The sequence below is a fragment of the Suncus etruscus genome, chromosome 5 (assembly GCF_024139225.1).
Source record: "Suncus etruscus isolate mSunEtr1 chromosome 5, mSunEtr1.pri.cur, whole genome shotgun sequence".
In the NCBI taxonomy this organism is placed as follows: domain Eukaryota; kingdom Metazoa; phylum Chordata; class Mammalia; order Eulipotyphla; family Soricidae; genus Suncus; species Suncus etruscus.
In genome coordinates this window covers 118,361,763-118,380,438 of record NC_064852.1, presented here as the reverse complement: position 1 = coordinate 118,380,438, position 18,676 = coordinate 118,361,763, and the positions used below count along the sequence as shown (strand labels likewise).

General features: G+C 40.3%; 2 protein-coding genes across 2 annotated transcripts in view; one reads left to right on the top strand and one right to left on the bottom strand.

Annotated features, from left to right (window-relative positions):
* CLK1 (CDC like kinase 1) overlaps positions 1-18,676 on the bottom strand; it is a 747,223-nt gene that overhangs the window by 618,293 nt on the left and 110,254 nt on the right. The gene's annotated exons all lie outside the window — the stretch shown is intronic.
* The window catches only part of LOC126008678 (aldehyde oxidase 2-like), a 96,452-nt gene that overhangs the window by 48,005 nt on the left and 29,771 nt on the right, over positions 1-18,676 (top strand). The window contains exons 20-27 of the mRNA XM_049772917.1: positions 489-611; positions 4,922-5,018; positions 5,527-5,651; positions 6,150-6,283; positions 14,388-14,475; positions 15,661-15,747; positions 16,161-16,352; positions 18,361-18,588. Coding sequence (XP_049628874.1) covers positions 489-611; positions 4,922-5,018; positions 5,527-5,651; positions 6,150-6,283; positions 14,388-14,475; positions 15,661-15,747; positions 16,161-16,352; positions 18,361-18,588 — 1,074 coding nt within the window. The remainder of the gene's footprint in view (positions 1-488; positions 612-4,921; positions 5,019-5,526; positions 5,652-6,149; positions 6,284-14,387; positions 14,476-15,660; positions 15,748-16,160; positions 16,353-18,360; positions 18,589-18,676) is intronic.

Here is an 18,676-nt window from a genome sequence, read left to right as displayed (position 1 = left end):
TATAACCTTAAAATATTTTTCTTATCTTTAAATTCTCCAATGAGCCATGATAGCAACACTTGTGATTTGAACTTGCAAAAAGATACAGCAGATTCAATTAAAGGCCACTGGTTATGTCCATGGTGGACCTTAAATTAATTGAGTTAATTTCATTTCTTTTAAATTAAAATTCAAAAATAAGTTTTAGCCAAGCATATGTAGTGAAATGTGACTCCACCTTAGTAGTTATTGCACAATGACACAACTTTCTATTCAAAAGAAGAATGTTACTATTTGGTATGACTTGGTTGGTGAGTTGAAACATCTGGAAAAGTCTCTGTTTTTTCCATTAACTTAATGGCAATTGCATTTCCCAAACCCAAAAGATAGCCTACCTAACTAACCATGCTAAACCAAAACTCTTGGCGTGCAAAGGCATCAAAATCTGTGAGGTACCATCTTCTGAGAAAGGTGAAGTAAATCCATACTTTTCTCTCTTTTCCATACAGGTGCTTTGTGTGGGCCAGATCATCTGTGCTGTGGTTGCAGAGACTGAAGTGCAGGCGAAGAGAGCAATTGGAAAGATAAAGGTCACCTATGAGGACCTGGAGCCAGTCATCTTCAGCATTGAGGTAAATAGGGCTGGCTGACCTGCCCTACAAGGCTGAAGAAACTTTCAACTTCTTAGTGCAAGTCTAATTCAAATTAGGACTCAAATTTTTTTGTTTTTATTATTATTATTATTATTATTATTAAATTATTGTGAGAGGCAGAGTTAAAATGTTGTTGATAGCTGGCTTTTAGTCAACCAGTGCTCCAACACCCATCCCTTTACCAGTGTTCATTTCTTACCACCAATTTCCCCAGTTTCCCTTTGATCCCCCACCTCCTGTTTTCCTCTAGGGCAAAGTCTCTTCTTCTCTGTCTCTGTCTTTGTCTATCTCTGTCTTCCCCTTTTTTCCTTTAAGTACTGTAAACTCTGGTTTACTATTACTGAAGGCATATCATACAAATCACTTCCTTTCAGTTCTTGTACAGAACAATCATTTCCAACTATTGCTGTCATTATGTTCCCTTCTCTGTCCTAACTGAACTTCCTTTCCCTCCACCATCATTTCTATTTTCTTTGGGTATTATTTTCATACTGTGGTTTGTTTTTTATATCCCACTGATGAATGCAATCATTCTGTCTGTCACTCTATTTCTGATTCATTTCACTCAGCATAATATTCTCCAGGTCTATCCAAATTTCATTACTTCATTTCTCCTAACAACTGGGTAGTATTTCATTGCATAGATGTACCACAGTTTCTTTATTCCCTCATTTGTTCTCAGACACTTGGGTTGTTTCCAGATTCTGGCAATTATAAATAGTCCTGCAATGAGCATAAGAATGCAGAGGGCTTTTCAACATTGTAGTTTTGGCCCCCTAGGGTATATCCCTAGGATTGGTATTGCTGGATCATATGGAAACTCAATTTCTAGTTATTTTTATGGATTATCCATATTGTTTTCCCAAAAGGCTAGACTAATTTACATTCCCACTAGTAGTGGATAAGAGTCCCTTCCTCCCTGCATCCACACCAGCACTAGTTGTTCTAGTTCTTTTTGATGTGTGTTAGTCCCTGTGGTGTGAGATAATATCTCATTGTTGTCTTGATTTGCATCTCCCTGATGATTAATGATGTGAAGAATTTATTCATGTGCCTTTTGACCACCTGTATTTCTTATTTGAGGGACTCTAATCTTTTTTTGTCACTGACTTGTTTGGAAAAATCAGCTTTGGATGTTATTACTGATATGAATTGCAATTAGTTTTGCTCCAAGGAATGACAGGAGCAATTAATTAACATATCTTTCTTCTCACATTAAATCACCAAGAAGAGGTCAGTCTAGGGCTTGTGTGTGAAATATCCAAGCTCCTTCTTCATAGTTGTTCCAACAGGTTTTAATTTTTCAAATTATTTTTGGCCATAGTAGTCACTCTGGCCACTAAGTTCACTTCCAGATAGCAGAGAGGATTAGGTGATAAACAAGGCATATCACTTCCCTTTAAGGCCACATCCCAGAAGTTGCACAAACCTCCTCACATCTCATTGCTATAACCTGATCATAAGCCATATGCCAGGAAACATATTAGCTTTAGTTACTCACTAAAATGTAGGGGATCTGTTACTTGGAGATCATAAAATGGCTAGTGAGAGCAATAACATTTTTAAGAATGGTGTCATGGGGCCAGAGAGATAGTACAGCAGTAGGGCATTTGCCTTGCATTCAAACCCAGGAAGGACCTGGTTTAATTTCCGGCATCTCATATAGCCCCCACAGCCTGCCAGAGGCCATTTCTGAGTGCAGAGCCAGGATTAACCTCTGAGCACCACTGGGTGTGGCCCAACAACCAACCAAAAAATAAAGTTAAAAAAAAAGAAAAAAGAAAAAAGAATGGTGCCCTGCAGCAAAGGTACTTCCCTGATACAATTACACAGAAATTTCTACTCTCATTTTTAGGATCTAAAGTATGAGATGCTAATCCATCATGAAAACAATGAAATTATAACAGGAGATTCAAGTGTGAGTGGGTTTTCAGATTCTAATTTAACAGTAAAAGAAATTTCCTTATCTGTGATTAAAAAAAATGCAAAGTTGAGGGACCAGAGCAATAGCACTGAGGGTAAGGTTTTTGTCTTGCATGCAGCCAACCCAGCTTTTAATCATTGGCCCATGCTCCTCAGAACCTGGCAAGAGAGATTTCTAAGCTCAGAGCCAGGAGTAACCCCTGAGCACCTCTGGGTGTGGCCTAAAAACAAACAAAACCAAAAAGCAAATTTTTAAAAATACAAGCAGGTCTGAAGCAATCATACAACAAATGGGGTACTTGCCTTACACACAGCTGATATAGGTTCAATCTTCTGCACCCAGTTGGCTACTAGCCCTGCAGGAGCTATTCTTGAGTACAAAGCCTGGAGTAAGCTCTGAGTACCACCAAGTGTGGACAAAAAATAAATTAATTTAATAAAAATAATATAAAAATGAGACTAATAACCATTTGGACAACTTATTGGTTTGATTTGGGCCTTCCAAGCCATGCTCAGAAGGCCCAGAATCATTCCCAGCAATATTTGATGGGCTACACCATGTGATGTTAGTGTGCTTTGTGGTTCTGGGCAGTGAACCCTGGTCAGATACATACAACCCTGTATCTCTCCCTAGTTCCCCACTTGAATTTTTCTTAAACATGCCTAAAATACACAACTCACTCAGTTTTCCAAATATTCAAAAGGTCATATTTCTTCATCTACTAAACCAAATCAATTCTTTTCCAAGTCTCCATTTTGCCAAAACTGCAAGAACTCTAAGGTCATTTTTCTTGGATCACTTCCTATCCATGATTCCAGCATGGATGTTTGAACCCATTATTTAAAACCCTTTCCCATTTCCTCACAGAGGGGTGGGGGGAGATGGCTCTTAGAGAATACCACCGCCAGGACTCAAAATATTTAGAGATCTTGCATTCCTTCAGAGTAGGGCTGTCCTGAATCAGCAAAAGTAGCATAAGGTTATTATAGTTAAAGACTCCAAACTGCTAGGCTTGAAACCTGGTTGCACACTAAGGGTGTCTTATGGAGTGAATGCCACCTGTGAAGCCTGAGTGCCAGGGAGATCATCTAAAAACTATATGTGTCTTATGGTCTTATAGAGCAAAAACTACGGTAACTGCTTTAGGAAAGTTACTTAACCTATGTGAAGAATAAAGATGCTGTTACTTTTGGCAGGAGTTGGGCCAAGGTAGGGCCCAGAATCTCATACTACATTTGGACTTCTCACCTGTTTCCAGAGTGAAAATGAGAAAAGAGTATTTGTCCTCTATTATTTTAATTAATATTTGTATATAATTTACTATATTTAAAGAGCACGTATTACATAGTTGACATAGTTTCTTTTTAATACATTTGTTTCCAAATAAGTAAAAAAATTCTTTTGTTTTTTTGGCCACACCCAGAAGTGCTCAGGGTTTACTTTTGTCTCTGTGCTTGAGAATTACCCATGGTGGTGCTTGGGAAACCACATGAGATGCCAGAGATCAAACCTTGAACAGCTGCATGCACAGCAAACACCCTACCCACTGCACTATTTCTCCACCCCCATCAAAATTATTTTTTAATAAAAGAAAGAAAAGAAAAGGAATAAAAAGTACAACAAAAAACAAATTTGTGAAAATTATTGTATCTCCAATGAGGTTATTACATCATTGTCAGAATATTTAATAAGCTCTTGTTGCTAGTTGACCATTCTGTTATTTCATTTGTTTCTGAACATTAAGTGACTTCAGATACACATTGGTGTCTAAATTGGTGTGTTCTATTGGAGATTACAGTATTAAACAAAAATTGTATTTAATCACTGTGAATTACAAAGTTATTCATGATTGGGTTTCAGGACTGTAATATCCCTCTCTTCATCCTCCCTCCACCAATGCTCTCCACCCCACCCATCCTGGCATCTCTCCCACCCACCAGTCTGCCTTACTGAAAGGTACTTTTTTGTGTGATTTTTGTCACTGTGATCTACAGTCCTGTTGCTGACAGGGTTTCACACATAACACTTCCTCTCCTCCTCCCAGCTGAACACATCTCTCTATGACTGTGGTATTCCCTGCCCTATCTTAGCTCCCATCCCCATCCAAGTGACTTGCTTCCTACTAAAGACCAGTTCTAAGTTTTTAGTGTTTCTCTAACCCTATTAGTTCCCTCTGTCACCTGGAAGAAAGACCTTCCCTCTGCATCTCTTTGTAGTCATTCAGCTATTTTGTGTCCCTGTTTACAGGATTTTTGTGTGTAAGATAATTGTAAGAGATTGTTTAGATGGTGTTTTGATGAAGGAAAATGTAACAGTGGGATAAAACATTGAATCAATTGGCTTTTGTGGTTTTCCTGTCATTCAGGATGCCATCAAACACAGTTCATTCCTCTGCCCTGAGAAGAAACTTGAACAAGGAAACATTGAAGAGGCATTTAAAAACGTTGATCAAATTGTTGAAGGTAAGCAATCCAAAACATGTGACAGAATCTTTGTGCCCTTGTACTTTTGAAGCAGACACCAAGAACATATGGTTTTCTCTCAATAAGACTAGCCTGTAGTCTTGGCACTCTAAATCTTGCCAGATTTCCCTGACACTTTTTTTCTTCTCAAAGTGTGTGTGTGTGTGTGTGTGTGTGTGTGTTGTATTGTGCTGTGTTGTGTTGCTACAGGGCTGAGGGTGAGGTTAAGTTGAAACCAAATAAATAGAAGAACCATTCCCAAAAGCATGATTAGTCAAAGGCAGAGCAAGGAATGAAGGAATGAAACACGGCACTAATTATCCAGAACTGTGGTCTCTGAGACAGATAGTTCTAAGAGGTCTCAAACCAAAACCTGACACATCAGTTCCTTAGTCAGGACATAACCAAACTGGCCAATCCACCAATCATACTTAATTCTGATCTTCCAAAATGTCAGTTTCTGACTACTTCATGCCTTCTGGGATTCCTCTGTGCTTGCTCTGAATAGGAGAGGTTCATGTAGGAGGACAGGAACACTTCTATATGGAAACGCAGCGGGTGCTTGTGATTCCAAAAACAGAGGACAAAGAACTGGACATTTATGTATCAACACAGGATGCAGCACATGTGCAGGTAAGCTCAGGGCCTTTTTCGTTTCTAATTTCATCAAGCCTTTCCACCCAAAAAGGTTTAACTTGGCTGCTGCCATTTTACCACAAAAGGGTAGAATCCAGTAGAGCAAGCAGAACTCAAAAGCTTTCTTTGTTTTCCTGGCCTTGTTAAGGGGAACCCATTCTGTCAGTTAGTTCAAAGGGTACATGTGTTTTATCATGCTTCAATAATCTCTATGATTAAATGACAACCTAATTATTTCTGTATTTCATTGTCCTTTCAAACGATGACCAATTCCCTTGAAAATAAACTATACCTATATAGTATTTTTTAGTTCACCTCTTTGAGATTTTAGGGGCACTATCCTGTGAAGGACCTCAACTGATTTATGCTACTGGAATTTATCTATCTCCCTTTCTTTTATTTAGTTCTTTTACTGACAATAATTGTGAATTGATTATTTTGTCTGGAAACAAAGTTCTCATTTCTAAAAACCTTTCTATGATCTCATGTTTACAGAAAACAGTGGCTTCCACTTTAAACATCCCCATCAACAGAGTCACATGCCATGTGAAGCGGGTAGGTGGAGGCTTTGGTGGAAAGGTGGGGAGACCCGCTACTTTTGGGGCTATTGCAGCTGTAGGTGCTTTCAAGTAAGTAGTCTTGGGGGGGTCACCAGCTCAGGCAGGACTGTGCAAAAGACATTCAACTGAGGGTCTTTCTTTGGCTTGAGGGCATCTGAGCATCTTGTCACAAATGCTAGTGTGTTTCTTGAGCCATTCAGGCTCTCGTCACTTCCTTACAAAATGTCTAAAATAGTCCCTACACTCCTGAAGTCATTGGAAAAATCCATTGGACACAGAAGTCTGAATCAACTCATATGCTATAAAAAAGGAAATGTCCCTGAGCCATAGGGAAGGTGACTGGACAAGGGGAGGGGCAAGTCACCCTCCCAAGTGCATTGCCAAACAGGAAACTGCTCCCCCACTTTTCCTTCCTGCTTTCAGTACGACAGGGTGGGGTGCAGAAAAAAAGGCTCCCATTCTCTGCTTCCCTGCACCCAGAAGAGCTAGCTCTTGAGTGTGTTCTCAGTGGGCATATGGCATTGGCAGTTTATTCCTTGGCTGTTCTTGTCCCTCTCCCATGGCTCAAAGGTCTCCTGTTTCCTTTGATGGCTTCTGTGATATTCAGAGCTAGGGCCTAAAGCTTTCAGGCCTGTGCCTCTTAGGCAATGAGAGATGGGAAAACATAAAACTTGAACCCCATCTTCTCTCTTTCCAGAACAAAGCTTTCTATGTGTGTTCACCAGGGACTGACTTTGAAAGGAGTAAACAGGGGGCCGGGAAGGTGGCGCTAGAGATAAGGTGTCTGCCTTGTAAGCGCTACCAAGGAACGGACCGCGGTTCGATCCCCCGGTGTCCCATATCGTCCCCCCAAGCCAGGGGCGATTTCTGAGCACATAGCCAGGAGTAACCCCTGAGCGTCAAACGGGTGTGGCCCAAAAACCAAAAAAAAAAAAAAAAAAAAGAAAGGAGTAAACAGTTTGTTGTAATCCTACCAGCCTTTGTGCCACTTGGGAGTGATTTTTCCTTAAACCTATCTTCAGAGTGCTCAGAGAGGAGTCAACTTCAGACTGACTCAGTTATCAGTTGATTAAAACTTGTCCACTGGTTCCGTGTGGCACCAATGCCTTGAGTGTCAGTCTCACTGAGACTCACCCTTGTCCTCCAGAGTAGAGTTTGCAGACTTCTTGACTTTAATTCTCTCCTGAGCTCTGGAAATGCCTGCTTCCCCCTGGTACCTCCCTCACCAGAATCACCCACAGAGGGACTTAGAAACTGTACATTTTTCTGAGATGATCCCCTTATAGGCCAATGTTAGAGCTGTGATTTTCAATGTGTATCTGATACTAGGCATCAGAATTACTGAGAAAAATGCAGATTCTATTCAAATCCTATTGTTAAGGCCAGGAAATATGCATTTTCACCAACTCTCCAGATAATTTTTGTCTCTGCCCTAGAGATAAAGTACAAAGCAGTTCTTTTAGATCAGCCATCTCAATATGGGTGTATGGGTAAAATATTTATGTATGGGGGCCGGGTAGGTGGCGCTGGAGGTAAGGTGTCTGCCTTGCAAGCGCTAGCCAAGGAAGGACCGCGGTTCGATCCCCCGGTGTCCCATATGGTCCCCCCAAGCCAGGGGCGATTTCTGAGCACATAGCCAGGAGTAACCCCTGAGCGTCAAACGGGTGTGGCCCAAAAACCAAAAAAAAAAAAAAATTATGTATGGATGAAAATAAATATGGTAATATAGATATCCTATCACAGCAAGGCTTTTATTTTCAGTTGTGTTAAGAAATTTGCATCGATCTGTTTAGACTCTTTCTCCTTTTAGCAAGTAGAGGAGAATAAAAAATGGCTCATTCTGCTTGAGGGTCAAATTTGAAGTTACATAAACATGAAATTCATATAACTAATGACGTGCTATTTCTTTAGCTAGATTTCCAACCAGTGATCCACAGACCACTGAGACATACATAAAACAGATCAGTGCCTATCCTGCTGTGCATTTAATATATATGTAATATATATATATGTATATATATATGATGAGCAAATGATTAAAGATGAATGATTGGATACATGAGGAGGGTAGACATAGAAAGATGAGTAGAAATGTGGCTAGTGATGGGTGGATAAACAGTCAAATAAGATGGCTGTATAAACCAGTGGATGGTAGAACGTGGATGGATGGATACATGCTTGAATGGTTAAATGGTGGGAGAGACAAGAATCTAACTAAACTCTGAGGACTTCAGGGGAAACTTCTTCTACGCCTGTCTTCCTGTGCTTCTGAATCCCCGAAGGTTTCCTCAAAGGCCTAGGGAGTGCACCCCCAAAAAATTGCATTTTGAAGCTGCTGAGTAAGTACATTCTGGCTGCGGGGGTCGCTGTCCAATAAGCTGAGGTCTCTGGCCTGTGGAGGCTCTGCCCTGCTGCGCCTTTATTCACTCTGATGACTGTCAACTAGAGGCAGCAGAAGAGTTCGCTTCATGGCTGCGCACTCTTTCTAACCAATGAACCCCACCACAACACGCAGGAAAAACCACACTACAAGCGTGACAATGGGGAAACTTCACAGGCAAACACCATTCACAGAGAATGAAGACGAAAGCTCGGATGACCTAATAAATTCCAACCACCTGATTAACCTTTCGGATAAGGAGTTTAGAATAGAAATATGGAATATTTTTGTAGAATTCAAAAAAAGCATAGATCGATCTGAAGAGAACACAAAGACAGAAATCAGAAAACTCCAAACTGAAATAACAGATCTGAAAAACACGGTTGCTCAACTGAAAATCTCAATGAATAGCCTCGCCAACAGGGTATCAGCAGCTGAGGAGAGAATAGGAGTACTGGAAGATGTGATGCAGAAAAACTCAACACAACAGAAGAAATTGGAAAAGAACCTTAAGACAAACGAACAGACAATGGAAAAAGTACTCAAGGCATGTGAATAGATGAAAATAGAAATCTTTGATAAACTCAACAGAAACAACATAAGAATCATTGGAGTCCCAGAAACCCAGAAAGGAGATCTCCAGGAAGAATCAACTGTCAAAGACATTATCAAAGAGATACTCCCAGAGTTAAAGACTACATGCAATCAAATCCTGCATGCCCGAAGAGTACCAGCTAAAAGAGACCCAAAGGAAAACACCCCAAGACATATCCTTGTTACAATGACAAATCCCATAGATAGAGATAGAATACTGAAAGCAGAAAGATCAAAAAGGGAAATTACATTCAAAGGAGGATCCCTAAGACTTACAGCAGACATGTCACAAGAAACTCTCAAGGCCAGAAGACAGTGGTGGGATATTGCGACAAGACTGAATGAAATGAATGCCTCACTGAGAATACTACACCCAGCCCAACTCACGTTCAGGTTTGAAGGAAGAATACACAGCTTCATGGATAAACAACAGCTCAGAAACTTCACAGATGAAAAACCAGCCTTAAAGGAAAAACTGACAGGTCTACTCTAAGAAAAGAGAGACCAACAAACACAGCAAACTTATCTGCAAAGATGACATTAAATCCTATGATAATCATCTCCCTCAATGTCAATGGACTAAATTCACCAATTAAAAGACACAGAGTGGCAAAATGGGTCAAAAAGATGAATCCAACCTTCTGCTGCCTACAAGAAACACATCTGAATAGTCAGAACAAACATAGACTCAAAATCAAAGTCTGGAGGAAAATCGTCCAAGCAAACAACACCTTCAAAAAAGCTAGGGTGGCCATATTAATATCTGCTGACACCAACTTTATACTCAGAAAAGTGGTAAGGGAAAAGATGGACACTATGTACTAATCAAGGGATATGTGCAATAGGAAGAAATCAGACTATTAAACATATATGCACCCAATGAGAGACCAGCAAATTATCTAATACAATTACTGACAAATCTGAAAGAAGAAATCAATAATAACACAATCATTGTGGGAGACCTCAACACGGCCCTATCAACACTTGATAGGTCAACCAGACTGAAACCCAACAAAAACATACTAGCCCTGAAAAGAGTTATGGAAGAAAGAGGACTAGTAGATATATACAGGACACTCCATCCCAAAAAACCTGGATACACATTCTTTTCCAATGTACATGGGTCATTCTCCAGAATAGACTACATGCTAACACATAAACATACCTCCATAAAATCAAGAGGATAGAAATCTTGCAGGCTACCTTTGCTGAGCACAAGGCTCTGAAATTAGATGTGAACTACAAAGGCACACAGAAGAAAAACTTTAACAATTGAAAATTAAACACCCTGCTATTGAACAACCAGTGGATTTGAGATGAAATCAAAAAGGAAATCAAAACCTTCCTGGAAACAAATGATAATGAAGACAAACTGCCAGAATCTATGGGACACAGCAAAAGTGGTCCTGAGAGAAAATTTATAGCTCTACAAGCACACATCAGGAAGAAGGAGCATACCTGAATAACTTAATACCTGAATAACCTATTAACCTTAATACCTTAATAATGCAGCTCAAAAAATTAGAAAATGACCAACAAAAGGAACCAAAAATAGGGAGACAGAAGGAAATAACAAAGCTGAAAGCAGAATTCAATGAAGTGGAAAACCAAAAAACAATCCGAAAGATCAACGAAAGCAGAAGTTGGTTCTTTGAAAAAATAAACAAGATTGATAGACCATTGGCAAAACTCACAAAGAAAGAGAGAGAGAGAAATCTGATAACCCATATTAGAAATGAAAAGGGGGAGATCATGACAGAAATTGCAGAGATTCAAAGGGTAATCAGAGACTACTTTGAGAAACTTTATGCTACTAAACATGAGAACCTAGAAGAAATGGAAAAATTCTTGGACACTTATAACCTTCCACATTTAAGTAAGGAGGATGTAGCATATCTAAACACCCCATCACTACTGAGGAAATTGAAACTGTAATCAAACATCTGCCCAAAAAGAAAAGCCAAGGCCCAGTTGGTTTTACTAATGAATTCTTTCAAATCTTTCAAGAGGAGCTACTACCAATCCTAGCCAAGCTCTTCCATGAAATTGAAAAAACGGGAACACTCCAAAACAGCTTTTATGAAGCCAACATCACCTTGATACCAAAACCAGACAGAGACGCTGCCAAAAAAGAAAATTACAGACCAATATCCCTGACGAATGCTGATGCAAAGATCTTCAACAAAATCCTGGCAAATAGGATCCAATGCACCATCAAGAAGATCATCCACTATGACCAAGTAGGTTTCATCCCAGGAATGCAAGGATGGTTTAACATCCATAAATCTATCAACATAATACACAACATCAACAACAAGAAAAATAAAAATTACATGATCATATCAATAGATGCATAGAAAACATTTGATAAGGTCCAACACCATTCATAATCAAAACTCTCTCAGCAAGACGGGAATGGAAGGAACCTTTCTCAATCTAGTTGAAGCCATCTACCACAAGCCAATGGCAAATATTATCCTCAATGGAGAAAAACTAAAAGCCTTTCCTCTAAATTCTGGTACAAGACAAGGCTGTCCGCTCTCACCACTCCTCTTCAACATAGTACTGGAAGTGCTATAGCGATCAGGCAAGAAAAAGATATCAAGGGAATTCAGATAGGAAAGGAAGAAGTCAAGCTCTCATTGTTTGCAGATGACATGATACTCTACTTAGAAAACCCTAAAGACTCTACCAAAAAGCTTCTAGAAACAATAGATTCATATAGCAAGGTGACAGACTACAAAATCAACTTACAGAAATCAATGGCCTTTTTATACACCAATAATGATAGGGAAGAGATGGAAGTCAGGAAGGCAATCCCATTCACAATAGTGCCACACAAACTCAAATATCTTGGAGTCAACTTGACCAAAGACGTGAAGGACCTATACAAAGAAAATACAAAGCCCTGCTCCAAGAAATAAGAGAAGACACACGGAAATGGAAACACATACCCTGCTCGTGGATTGGCAGGATTAACATCATTAAAATGGCAATACTCCCCAAAGCATTATACAGATTTAATACGATCCCCTTAAAAATACCATTGACATTCTTCAAAGAAGTGGATCAAACACTTATGAAGTTCATCTGGAACAATAAACACCCTCAAATAGCTAAAGCACTCCTAGGGAAAAGAAAAATGGGAGGCATTACTTTCCCCAACTTTAAACAATAGTTATCAAAACAGCATGGTATTGGAATAAAGACAGACCCTCAGATCAGTGGAATAGGCTTGAGTTCTCAGAGAACGTTCCCCAGACATACAATTACCTAATTTTTGACAAAGGAGCAAGAAATCCTAAGTGGAGCAGGGAAAAATCTCTTCAACAAGTGGTGCTGGCAGAACTGGTTAGCAACTTGCAAAAAAGCAAACATAGACCCCCCAGTTAACATCATGTACAAAGGTAAAATTCAAATGGATTAAAGACCTTGATATCAGACAGGATACCATAAGGTATATAGAACAACACATCGGTAAAACACTCCATGACGTTGAGACTAAAGGCATCTTCAAGGAGGAAACTGCACTTTTTAAACAAGTGGAAGCAGAGATCAACAGATGGGACTACATTAAACTGAGAAGCTTCTGCACCTCAAAAGAAATAGTGCCCAGGATAAAAGAGTCACCCACTGAGTGGGAGAAACTATTCACCCAACACCCTTCAGATAAGGGGCTAATATCCAAAATATACAAGGCACTGACAGAACTTTACCAGAAAAAAACATCTAATCCCATCAAAAAAATGGGAAGAAGAAATGAACAGACACTTTGATAAAAAAAGAAATACAAATGGCCAAAAGGCACATGAAAAAATGCTCCTCATCACTAATCATCAGGGAGATGCAAATCAAAACAACAATGAGATACCACCTCACACCGCAGAGATTGGTGCACATCACAATGAATGAGAACAATCAGTGCTGGTGGGGATGTGGAGAGAAAGGAACTCTTATCCACTGCTGGTGGGAATGCCACATGTACAGCCTCTATGGAAAGCGATATGGAGATTCCTTCAAAATCTGGAAATTGAGCTCCCATTCAACTCAGCTATTCCACTCCTAGTGATATACCCTAAGAACACAAGAATATAATACAAAAATTCCTTCCTCACACCTATATTTATTGCAGCACTATTCACAATAGCCAGGCTTTGGAAACAACCAAGATGCCCTTCCACAGACGAATGGCTAAAGAAACTGTGGTACATATACACAATGGAATATTATGCAGCCATCAGGAGAGATGAAGTCATGAAATTTTCCTATACATGGAAGTACATGGAATCTATCATGCTGAGTAAAATAAGTCAGAGGGAGAGAGAGAGAGAGAGAGAGAGAGAGAGAGAGAGAGAGAGAGAGAGAGAGAGAGAGAGAGAGAGAGAGAACGCAGAATAGTCTCACTCATCTATGGGTTTTAAGAAAAATAAAAGGGGCTGGGCGGTGGCGCTGGAGGTAAGGTGCCTGCCTTGCCTGCGCTAACCTAGGACGGACCACGGTTCGATCCCCCGGCGTCCCATATGGTCCCCCAAGAAGCCAGGAGCAACTTCTGAGCGCATAGCCAGGAGTAACCCCTGAGCCTCACAGGGTGTGGCCCAAAAACCAAAAAAAAAAAATAAAATAAAATAAAAAAATAAAAAATAAAAGTCATTTTTGTAACAATCCTCAGAGACAATGAGAGGAGGGCTGGAACACCAGCTCACTCCATGAAGCTCACCACAAAGAGTGATGAGTACAGCTATAGAAATAACTACACAGAGAACTACCATAATCAAGTGAATGAGTGAGGGAACTGGAAAGCCTGTCTGGAGTACAGGTGGGGGTGGGGTGGGATGGAGGGAGATTTGGGACATTGGTGGTGGGAATGTTGCACTGGTGAAGGGGGTGTTCTTTACATGACTGAAACCTAATCACAAGCATTTATGTAATCAAGATGTTTAAATGGGGCTGGAGAGATAGCATGGAGGTAAGGCGTTTGCCTTTCATGCAAGAGGTCATCCGTTCGAATCCCAGCGTCCCATATGGTGCCTGCCAGGAGCAATTTCTGAGCATGGAGCCAGGAGTAACCCCTGAGCACTGCCGGGTGTGACCCAAAAACCACAAAAAAAAAAAGATGTTCAAATAAAGAAGAAAAAGTTCTTAAATAACAAAAAACAAAAACAAAAAAAAAAGAATCTAACTAAAATCTGTCTTCTTGAGAACTGGTCATCCCATTCGACTTGTTCTTGATCGTGAAGATGACATGTTAATAACTGGAGGAAGACACCCATTGTTTGGAAAATATAAGGTGAGTATTAGAGTGAAATTATTTAAATACTTTGAGTTTTATTTTGAATTGTTTTATCATTTTATATTATTTTAAATTTGCTAAATTGTGAAAAAATTATCTTAGCCACTACATTAAATGAGGAAAGCTTATTTCTTTTTTCTTGTGGCACTGGAGATTAAACCCATCAATTTCTCCTGACATTGAACATCAATTGAAATTGAATACATCAATTTTAAACTATGATAAAAATGTTGTTGAAGGTGTAGGTTGTTCCCACTGCTTTCTTAAAGATAATGACTGAATTCTGCATTTATGGATTTTTCTACATTTCTGGTTTATTATGCAATATTTCCCCTAGAACAGATAATATCACCATAAGATTCGTGCATATCCTCAGAGAGACAAGGAATAATCCTTTTCCGCAGAGCTACAATAAAGTGCTACTCTTTCTTCTAAGACTGAGCTATGCAGACCAACTAGTCTAAGTGGGTAGGAAGGAACTTAAAATCAGGAAACACAAGTTGCCTTCCAAGGGTCTCAATAATAACATTTCCATTTCTTATATCTTTAATGTATTCCAGAGTTGTCCCAGTCTAGAAAACTAAGGACGGTTACTTCAATGTCTACTCCCTTCCTCAATCCAACAACATTGACTGTGTGTGTGCCTTTATCTCTCTCTTTCCTGCTTTTTCTGTGTGTCTGTCTTTTTTCTGTCTGTCTCTGTCTCTGCCTCTCTCTCTCTCTCTCTTTCTCTCTCTCTCTCTCTCTCTCTCTCACACACACACACAGACACACACACACACACACACACACACACATTCATTTCAATACATTCTGGGCTTTCAGAAGGGTAAAACCACATACTAAAAAGAGAAAATGAGTAATAACTGAAGGAGAATCTTCCAAAGGAAGATCCCAAAGAAAGAACAGAATCACAATTATAGGCCCACAGACAAGCCAGGACTTAAGATTTCCTGCTGAGTATGAAGTCAGAAAATTATACATTGGAAGGAAAGGACTCCACAAAATCCTGGTCAGATGAGATCTTTGAAACAAATTTAAACAACAAAAGAGCAGACAAGCATGTCCCAACCTCACTGACCTGAGTAGTATCTATATTTAGTCCCTTCAGCAAAGAAGCTGAGTCTTGCAGGTGGTAGGTTAGTGTTAAGCATCTCAAACCCTGCTTGGCATTTGTGACAGGTGGGATTCATGAACAATGGCCGAATCAAAGCTCTGGACATCGAGTGCTTCGTTAATGGAGGGTGCACACTGGATGACTCGGAGTTGGTATGTCCATCGCTAACCCAACCATCTGGGATTATAGATGCGATGCAGGATTTCTAGATGTATCTTTATGGGGTTGCTTTCCTCTAGTATTGCCCAAGTACTACAAGCTATTCCATTTTGTGCTTGACATTTAGAGGGAGGAAAATGTCCAGAGGAAGGAGAAAATATAGACTTGGATCTCTGGCCTTCTGTGGTCGTTCAAGCATCACTGGTCCCCAGAAACTTCCAGGATAGCCCTGGGAATTCCTGGCAGTGCAGGGCCCAAGCAGTGTTGCATCCTCAGGCCCTTGCATTGAACCAGAGACCAGAAAGTTGCCCATGAGGGTCCCACAGCCCCTAAATACTACCTGGGAGGCCACCCCCTACCCCACTCAAAAATATTTCTCAGTATATGCAAATCTCTTTTATTGTAGTTAATAGAATTCCTGGTAATGAAACTGGAAAATGCGTATAAGATTCGCAACCTCAGGTTGCGGGGCCACGCCTGCAAGACAAACTTACCGTCCAACACAGCCTTTCGAGGTTTTGGATTCCCACAAGGAGCCCTGGTGACAGAATCATGCATCACAGCAGTGGCAGCCAGGTGCAGCCTTCTCCCCGAAAAGGTGAGATTGAAGGCAGGTTTGTAACCAAGGCTCCTGACGACAAAATGAGATGAGAAACTAGGCTGGGAAGAGAACTCAAGTGGCAGAGCCTGTCCTAGGAAGTGTAAGGCCCAGCATCGGATCCTCACAACTGCAGTGTGTTCTTTCTTCCTTGGCTGAGGGCTTCCAAGTGCCATCAGATCTATATCAGAGTTCCCAGTACCCTGGGATGTGATCTTTTCTTAAATTTTAAATGGTTCAAACCCAGAGCAAAGGCACAGCAGGTAAGGCTTTTGCTTTGCAAACGGCAGACCCAGTTTCAATCCCCTGCATTCCATATGGTCCCCCAAACCTGCCAGGAGTAATTTCTGAGAGCATAGCCAGGTGTAACCCTTAAGCACTGTTGGGTGTGGGTCCCCACCCAAAAATTTTATTTTACTTTTCATAATATATTTAAGCACCATGATTACAAACATGCTGGTAGTTGGGTTTCAGTTATAGAAAAGAACACACACACCCCAATTTTTAGATGTCTGAAAGCCAACTACTCAAGAAAACAATCAACCAGGCCTATAAGTCTTGTCTCAAGGGAACGAAGAGATAATACAGTGGGTATGGCACTTGCTTTGTATGAAACCAAGATGGGTTGGGTCCCATCACCACTATATATAGCCCCAAAACAAAAATATAGAAACAAAACAAATATAAAAAGTAATAGATTATGGAAAGGTCACATAGGCAAGATGAATAACTTCAACAAGGATGTGCAGCCTCTTTTTTTTTTTTTTTTTTTGGTTTTTGGGCCACACCCTGTGACGCTCAGGGGTTACTCCTGGCTATGTGCTCAGAAGTTGCTCCTGGCTTCTTGGGGGACCATATGGGACGCCGGGGGATCGAACCGCGGTCCGTCCTAGGCTAGCGCAGGCAAGGCAGGCACCTTACCTCCAGCGCCACCACCCGGCCCCAATTTTTTTTATCTAGATGACCATATGCCTCATGTCACTGATTCCTGTAAGAGTCAAATGAATCAATTGAGAGATAGGCAGTGGATAAGGTACTAGCCTGGTACACAGCAGACTCAGGTTCGGTCTCTGGCATCCTATATGGTCCCCTGAGCACTTCCAGGAATGATTCCTGAGCACAAAGGCAGGAGTAACCCTTGAGCATCATCTAGTGTGGCCCAAAAACAACAATTTTTTTAAAGAATCAGATGAGTTTACTTTAAAATATTGTTTTCAGATACTGGATTGTTTGATCTCAAGGTTGCCATTGCTAATCAAAATTCTTCTATTGGTTTAGAGTGATATGGGGATAATGAAATACTCCCAAGCATATATTAGTGCTTTCTTAGTTTTCTTTGTTAAATGTTACAAGGACATCAGATACATCCATATTCAAGTAAATAGTTTTAAAGATGTAACCACGCATTCCAAAGACAATTGAAAGGTCTAGAGAAAAAAATGCTATTTGTCTTTTGCTACAATGCAAAACTATTTTACCTTTGCTTATAACACTAAATAATTGCTTTTAATATACTGTCAACTATCCCCAAACCTTTCCTTTAGGGTAAAATAAAAGGCAAATCTGCCTTTTCACTCCTCCATTCTTTTACCCTTCACAGATCAGTTGCTCCTACTACCCTCTACTTCCAGAGGTAGAGACCTTGATTGAAGAAGAGATGATAAATATGCCTCACACTGTAACCTATAAAAAAGCACATGGTATTTAACAAAAAAAGACTTTGTTTTCTCCCTACCAGTCTGTACTTTAAAAAGAGGCTTTTTGGGGCCGGAGATATAGCACAGCGGCGTTTGCCTTGCAAGCAGCAGATCCAGGACCTAAGGTGGTTGGTTCAAGTCCCGGCGTCCCATATGTCCCCGTGCCTGCCAGGAGCTATTTCTGAACAGATAGCAAGGAGAGTACTGCTGGGTGTGGCCCAAAAACAAAAACAAAAAAAAAAAAAAAGAGGCGTTTACAGTCTGTATTTGCAGTTTTTGTCTCTATCTTACCATAACTATTGACTTTTCAGATTAGGGAGAAAAACATGTACAAAACTGTTGATAAAACCATCTATAAACAAGCATTCAACCCCGAGAACATGATAAGATGTTGGAATGAATGTCTGGACAAGTCTTCCTTTCACAGCAGAAGAAAGGAAGTGGAAGAGTTCAACAAGAAGAACTATTGGAAGAAGAGAGGCATTGCTATTGTCCCCATGAAATTCTCAGTTGGATTTGCTGCAACGAGCTACCATCAGGTAAATCCCATCTTCATGGAGAGAGTCCCAATGTCAGACATGTTTCCAAACTATCTGTTGGTCATGAGTTTGGGACAGTCCCATTTCC